Here is a 7,601-nt window from a genome sequence, read left to right as displayed (position 1 = left end):
TTGCTGTATCTTAAACATTCTGCCAATTCCTTGCTTTATTTTACAAAATGTTGTCTACTAGTCCCGATTACAGAAAAATATACAAACTTATTCCTTTTATTCAGAATATTTCACATAATTATATTAAAAGTGTTTCCACTGTGCAGCTTAGTGGGGTTATTTTCATTTTCTTGTGCTGCATTGACTTTCAATGTCAGAGGGAGGAAAGTAGAATGATCTTTCTTGGGAGAGAGTGCTAGGAAAATCTGAAGATGAAAAGGATGCCCTAGGGGATATTTATGAATCCTGGTAAATATTGGATGAGATGATTTCTCAGGTCCCTTTAAACTCAGTTATTTTATCATTCTACAGGTTTTCATGACATTCTCTCTTTTTCAAGCATCCTCTTCAGAGCAGCTTTGACTTCTTTATTCCTCAGACTATAGATCAGGGGGTTGAGCATGGGATTGAAAAGGCTGTGAAACAGGAGGAGATATTTCTTCTGCTCCTTGGGGTTCCCATATCTGGGCCCAACATACATTATAATGGCTGTGCCATAAAAGAGTCCAACCACACAGAGATGGGATGAACAGGTGGAGAAGGCTTTCTGGCGCCCCTCCTCTGACTGAATCTTTAGGATGGCACATAGAATATGGATGTAAGATATCACAATTGAGGAGAATGGTCCCACCAGCACAGATGCTGCCCCAGCCAAAACCATAATCTCATTAATGTGGGTATCTACACAGGCAAGCTTGAGGACAGCTATAATTTCACAGAAAAAATGGTTAACTTTCTGGGGTCCACAGAAGGGCAATGGTATGAGTAACACTAGATGTACTAGGGCCAGGGAGACTCCTAAAATCCAGGAAGTCAATGCCAGGGTGATGCAGACCCTCCAGCTCATGATGGCAGAATATCGGAGGGGGTGGCAGATGGCCACAAACCGATCATAGGACATCACCACCAGAAGAAGACATTCAGTATGAGCAAAAGTCAAGAAAAGAAAGGTCTGTGTCAAGCAGCCAGCAAAGGAGATGGGCTTGTCTGGATTCAGGAGGTTCACCAGCATCTGGGGCACGGTGTTGCAGGCATAGGCTATGTCGACGATGGCCAGGTGGGAGAGGAAGAAGTACATGGGGGTGTGCAGTCGGGAGTCCTGCCAGATGAGCCCCAGGATGAGCCCGTTCCCCAACAGGGTGAAGACAAAGAAGAGGGAGAAGAGCCCAAAGAGAAACATCTGAATCCCTGGGCTGAGGGGAAATCCCAGTAGGATGAACTCTGTGACAGAGGTCTGATTTCCCCCCATTTCCCTGTGAAAGAGATAATGGAGCTCACCAAGTCTGAATGCCTGAGGGAAGTGTTTAAACATGATAGGTCTGTGTGTGTCATCATTTATTTCCTAAGAAAACATCTTCAATGAGATTTTTGTCCCATTTGTCACTTACTAAGTGAAAACTATGCATTCCAAATGACACAGAAGGAAAATTTTTTTACTGCAATAAGCTAAATCCTAGCATTCTATTACAGTCTTCAGTAAATCTTATGTTTATTGACCAACTTTCACCACAGTTCAAAATGTTAATAATACTTAAATTGCCTTCATAGGACTGGGCACTTCCTTCAGTTTGTAATGATTCTATCAAAGGTTTGCCCGTGTGTGTTCCTGGATGGCGATATACATATATCCGTATGTGCGAATGTGTGCTGCTATCTCAAGTGTCTATAATATGAGGCTGGGAAGAAGGGTAAAGTGCATGTCAGTGATTCTTCCATCAGGTTTTCTCATGAATTTGTTCCTTCAATATATTCATTATTTGTAAGCCTTGTGATCTTTACTGAGAGCATAATCTTGAAGGAAATAAGAGAATGGAAGGCTTTTTGTCACAAATTTGGCTAGATTTCAAATGGAGACCTTTGTCTTTTGACTTTCGCACCTACAGATGTTCTATTTTGATTGAGCTATCTCATCAGGATGCTACACCTGTCAGCCCTCTTAGACTCTGTTATATTTAAATTCTGTATCTATCTACCTGCCTACCTACCCATCTACTTTTTCCCAAATATTTTGCCATCTCCTACAGTAAGAAATACTACTAGGTACATACATGCATTAGTATATATATCCTTGAGTCCTTATTATGTGCAATGTATTTTCTATATTATTCTATTCTATTTAATTAGTAAAAATGTTGGTTGAATGATTTCAGGGTGGGTCATGGCCTGGCACTTAACAAGTACTGATCCCTATCCAAGTCTAGAGCAAGAGCCCTAACTATGGACTCATATTCATAAAATCATTAGCATATTTTATAGCTTAACTCTATGTAAAAAAATTATTTATCATGAATCTTTAGGTTTTTGTGGCTTATCAAATTTTATTTTTTTAATAAAGATTTTTATTTATTTATTCATGAGAGACAGAGAGAGAGAGAGAGAGAGGCAGAGGGAGAAGCAGGCTCCCCGCTGAGCAGGGAGCCCGCTGCGGGACTCGATCCCGGGACTCCAGGATCATGACCTGAGCCGAAGGCAGTCGCTCAACCAACTGAGCCACCCAGGCGCCCCGTGGCTTATCAAATTTTAAAAGAATCTTTCCGTGACAGAGTGGGTACTCTGAAGTTTGAATCATTGTAGCTTTTAAGCCATTGCTTCTGTTTTGCCTCACTCCGTATCTTTCTTTAGTCCAGACTCCATCTGAATTTCACTAAAATAAGAATCCTAGAGGAATTCAGAATTGAGTTCCTATCAGTTTCCCATTCATCTTTTCTGTTAAGTTAGTATTTAAAAGATTTCATAGACAAAAGCAACTAACCTTTTGCCCTGTTTCAAAGGCAGAATCAGAATGCACAGTAGAAATTATTGAAGGATGATTTTATCTTAGTTCAAAAAATAGCTGTAACAATTGGAATCACCTCCTTGAAAACTGGTTGTTTTATTGGAGTTGAACTTTAGGTCAGCGAATGTTTTAAATCAGAAATTGACTAACCATCTATTTAAGACAGGATTCCTGTGTTGCACCGGAAGAATGCCAAGGTCCCTTCCAACTATAGGATTCACTGGCCCTAAGTGTATAGAAAAGTGTTAGTCATATTCAGTTCAACTTTCTTGCAATATCTGGAGCCAATGAAGATCACAATGCTATCTCTAAACTTTCATATGATGAAGGCATACAATAAACCAAAGTGGAAGGACCAATGAGTACCTCATCTTCCTCCTACCTGCAAAGAGCTAAAAGACAAAATACAAAATCCACAGATATTTACTAAACATATTCTATGTCCTGCTTCATGTCTCAGCTGAGGGTATATAAGACAGTTCATATCTGCTGGTGTATACAACCTGGTTGGAATGACAGCACTGTTAAAAGGATTCACAAAGATGATAATTCTTATATTTAAATAAATCACCACAAGAAATTTCATATTTTAAAAATAAAACTTTCAGGACCCCCCTCTTCTGTAACAGATTCCTTTTTTGGTCAGTCAAGCCCATTATTTCATGAAAACACCATGAGGCAATCAAAAGGTTTGCAAGCAAACCTCTTCAAATAGCTGTGTTATAATTTAAACAAGAAACTCAACACTAAATTCAGGAGAGTAAATGATACATATTAGGTGTATCTAAAAAGGGATGATAACTTTTAAATTATCCTGTTAGCTAAATTTGGCATTGACAGACACTAACAATTAATTTTGTATTGTGATTGTTCATTACAGCCTGTCTGATGTTGTACAGTGAACAAAGACTAGATAATAACACTTATCTCAGATTTACAGCTAAAAATGAGGAGACCAACTGGATAGAAGTTGGGTGAAGTGCAAATATACCAATAAAGTAAACGTCATCTGTACGTTAGTGTTGAAATTACTTTCTTCCAATGATCTCTTGGAAGAAAAACTTTCTCAACAGAGGCAACAGGATTTCTTTCAGAAGAGAGCATTCTATTCTCTGCTCAGCTCACTCACCTCTCAAGATGCTTCTGAGTGTTTGGTGTTGGGGGAGAGATGAAGACCCATCCTGCACACCGCCATCTGTTCCTGGGGAAGAGGGGCTCTCACTGTACTTAGCTCTGGTTTTCTTAGAGGGACATTCATGACAAAATGCTGCTGCTGATGATTTCTTCACTCACTATGGAGTCCATGATCCTAAATGTAAGAAGCATTAGAATGTCTTCCAGGCTCCTTCATATAGTACAATTAACAGACCCTTGGATTTATTTCGGTTTCCAAAACTCCAACACCCCCCCCCACCCACTAGCCCCCCAAACAGATTACGTGGTATTTAGGGCAGATGAAACTCATATATTTTTCCCATGCTCTCTGGTGTTGGCTAAGTTTTATACCATACCTGACCCAGCTGACCATGCATCCTATTTTTTTCATCAGGTCACCACAAGAAGTACAATTTATAAAGTAAGACCAGGTAGCAGGACCTATAGAACCTATGGGGAACATGGTAAAGAGTCAGGAAATAGGATAAGGTATCCCAATGGGACTTGTTAAATCCTGTTTTGTAAAATTTAACTGGTGTGCAGAAAGGGAAGGAAAATTCTAAGCAGGAAACAATCTCTATTTTTTAGTTTGCAGAGATTGTGAGCTCAAGGGGGTGGAAAGACCAAGGCTTCCCTAGGTCTGTAGCTACTATATTTTCTCTTCCTAAAATGTCAGAATACAACGGAGTCCATTTGATGGTGACTTTGTGACTTAAATTTCTTCTGTTCTTTTATCTAAATCAATTCTTATACTCAAATATATAAGAAGTAGAATTTTTTAAGTTAAAGTTATTTTAGTGTACATGCCAACCAAGAAAATTATGGATAGACCAATTGTTTTTTTACCCTGAGAGCACAGACCTGCAGTAGATCTGAAATGGGCTTTTCTCCATCACACTTGTTCAGGGAGAGGCTTATTGGTGACTGTCGTCCAGATTTGTACCCTGACATGTCAGAAAGATGCTACCCTCTCATACTGATAATGTCCAACGTCCTCTGGTGCCCACAGAGAAAGAGTCACCTGTATGTTGTTCATGGTCCAATTTATTAAACATACAAACTTACCATATTTCCTTCTTTTCTAATTCTACTAGCATTTAAGGCTCCTATTTTTCTCAAAAAATTTTTTTGCCTAATATTCTATTTTATCTGAAAAATATTTTTTGTTTGATATTGAAAATGCTGTGCTCACTTTACTAATTATTTAAGATTTTTGTATTTATTTCACCTTTTGAGATTTATTCAATAAATTACTTTTCTTCTACTATCCTTTTCTAGTTTTGTCGTCAATGTTGTATTAGCCTTGTAAAATGAATTGGATAGTTGTCCCTCTTTTTCTGTTCTCAAAAAGGTTTTACATAATAAGAAAATTAGCGATTTCTTGAAGATTGGTAAAATTTGCCTTTAAAACTGTTTGACTGGGGCGCCTGGGTGGCTCAGTCGTTAAGCGTCTGCCTTCGGCTCAGGTCATGATCCCAGAGTCCTAGGATCGAGCCCCGCATCGGGCTCCCTGCTCCACGGGAAGCCTGCTTCTCCCTCTCCCACTCCCCCTGCTTGTGTTCCTTCTCTCGCTATCTCTCTCTGTCAAATAAATAAATAAAAATAAAAAATAAAAAAAAATATATAAAACTGTTTGACTTAGTGTTCACTGATTGTAGGATAATTTTGGTCATTGATTCAATTTTTTTGAATATTTATTGTTCAGATTTTCTATTTCTACATAAGGAAGTTTTAGTAATATTTCTAATTTTAAAATTTATTGAAATAAATTTTGTTCATAGAATTCTGTTTTTAAATCTCTACTTTTTTGGTTATATAATGTATTACTCCTAACATTGTATATGTAGACCTTTTCTCTTTTTTTTCCCCTCACAGTCTTATCTATTCTATTGGTATTTGTAAAAAGAACTAGGTTTATATTTTAATGATCTTCAAAATTATTTATTTTCATCATTAAGGTTTGTGCTTATATAAACTATATCCTATGTTTATTTTAATTCTTTTTTTTTAAAGATTTTATTTATTTATTTGAGAGAGAGTGAGTGAGAGAGAGAGAGCATGAGATGGGGGAGGGTTAGAGGGAGAAGCAGACTCCCCACTGAGCAGGGAGCCCGATGCGGAGCTCAATCCTAGGACTCCAGGATCATGGCCTGAGCCGAAGGCAGACGCATAAACGACTGAGCCAGCCAGGTGCCCCTATTTATTTTAATTCTTGATCATCTTCCTGAGTTGACCGTTGAACTTACTTTTTGTGTCCTATTTTTTTAATAAATGTAACCTGAGATATAAATTTGCTTTATTTTTTTTTTTTACCACTTTAGCTATACATCTCAAGTGTGGTATTTAGAACTTTCATCATTAACTTCATTTCTAAAACACAAATGAGGTTTCCAAATATTTGAATTACTTTTTATTATTAATTTTAAATGTATTATCACTGTGGTAAAATAATGAATCCTTGTGATATTTTTCTTTGAAAATTGGAGAGGTTTTGTTGCTTTGTATATATTCAGATTTTGCAATTTTTATATAATTTGCATGTAATATATATTCTCTATTTCTTTTTTTTAAGATTTTGTTTATTTTGAGAGAGAGAGCAAGTACGAATGGGGGAGGGGCACAGGCAGAGGGAAAGAGAGAATCTCAAGCCAACTCCATGCTGAGCCCGGAGTCCAACACGGGGCTCAATTTCACGACACTGAAATCATGACCTGAGCCAAAATCAGGTTATTTAAGTAGCATGGGGACAGGACCCATGAGCAGTAAAAGCTTCACTTTTTGCTGTATGAAGCTGGTGGCTATGTGCTTAGTGCTCAAGGGGACATGAAGGGAGTATTAGATCATAAACGTTTCCTCAAATTTCTACTCGTAAAACTACTTTTGCAAGGTTTCTCTGGTGCTTATCATTCAGCTGTATATTAACTAGCGGTGAGATGTACAGGCAGTCATGAGACCCTTGAAGAATGTAGCAACCAGTACGTATTTGATCCTTATCAGAACTATGCAGGCTCTATATATAGGTCAGCCTTCTGGGCTAACGGTGAACATTTTTCTGTTTCTATGCTCATCACTCCTCAAAACTGTGCTTTTTCTGCCTCTTCAGGTAAAGATCACCCCATCTGACACCCTCACTAGCATATTTTGTGATAATTAATTCATATATCAGGACCCACAGCACAGAGGCTGCCCCAGTGGTCTGGCCCACGTTGAAAAGTAAACCTAAGTCCTGCACTTGCAGGAAACACCTACAGAGGAATCCCAACATGCACCAATCACAATCCAACTCAGCCTCAGCTAGCTTACTTTATTCTAGAACATCAGACCTGCTGGCCCTATCAGGAAATCCCCAACCTCCTAGCTAGCTGTGCCCATTTCCAAGGTGCCTCTTCTAATGCTCCTATGAAACTGGCTCTTGCCTCAAATCCTTTGGGAACAGTCCTCTGTGGCGAGTGAGGCACTGCACTGCTGGGGTCAGGACTACTGGGGCCAGGGCAGCCAAGCTGCACAGACACTGAGCTGACCCAGTTGGCAACAGAATTCAGGAGCTTTGTGCACCAGAACAGTGGTCCTTGTCTGTGGCTAGAAGTCCATGGCATCACTGCAGGGTGGGTAGACTTCGAAGTCACTACAA

At 38.8% G+C, this 7,601-nt stretch overlaps 1 protein-coding gene across 1 annotated transcript; it reads right to left on the bottom strand.

Annotated features, from left to right (window-relative positions):
• Positions 1 to 355: 355 nt before the first annotated feature.
• LOC112810958 (olfactory receptor 2A25) lies at positions 356 to 1,303 on the bottom strand. The gene has a single exon (XM_025854836.2). It carries the CDS (start codon positions 1,286 to 1,288, stop codon positions 356 to 358), a length of 933 nt encoding a protein of 310 aa, XP_025710621.2. The 5' UTR covers positions 1,289 to 1,303.
• Between the last annotated feature and the right edge of the window lie 6,298 nt (positions 1,304 to 7,601).

The sequence above is a fragment of the Callorhinus ursinus genome, unplaced genomic scaffold, assembly GCF_003265705.2.
Source record: "Callorhinus ursinus isolate GAN/ISIS: 27379988/994484 unplaced genomic scaffold, GSC_fseal_2.0 scaffold12, whole genome shotgun sequence".
Taxonomy (NCBI): Eukaryota; Metazoa; Chordata; class Mammalia; order Carnivora; family Otariidae; genus Callorhinus; species Callorhinus ursinus.
The sequence above is the reverse complement of the archived record's forward strand: the minus strand, read 5'-3'. Positions and strand labels throughout refer to the sequence as shown.

Excerpts from the sequence above, each read along its gene's own strand:
- LOC112810958 (XM_025854836.2), bottom strand. The coding sequence starts at position 1,288 with ATGGGGGGAAATCAGACCTCTGTCACAGAGTTCATCCTACTGGGATTT.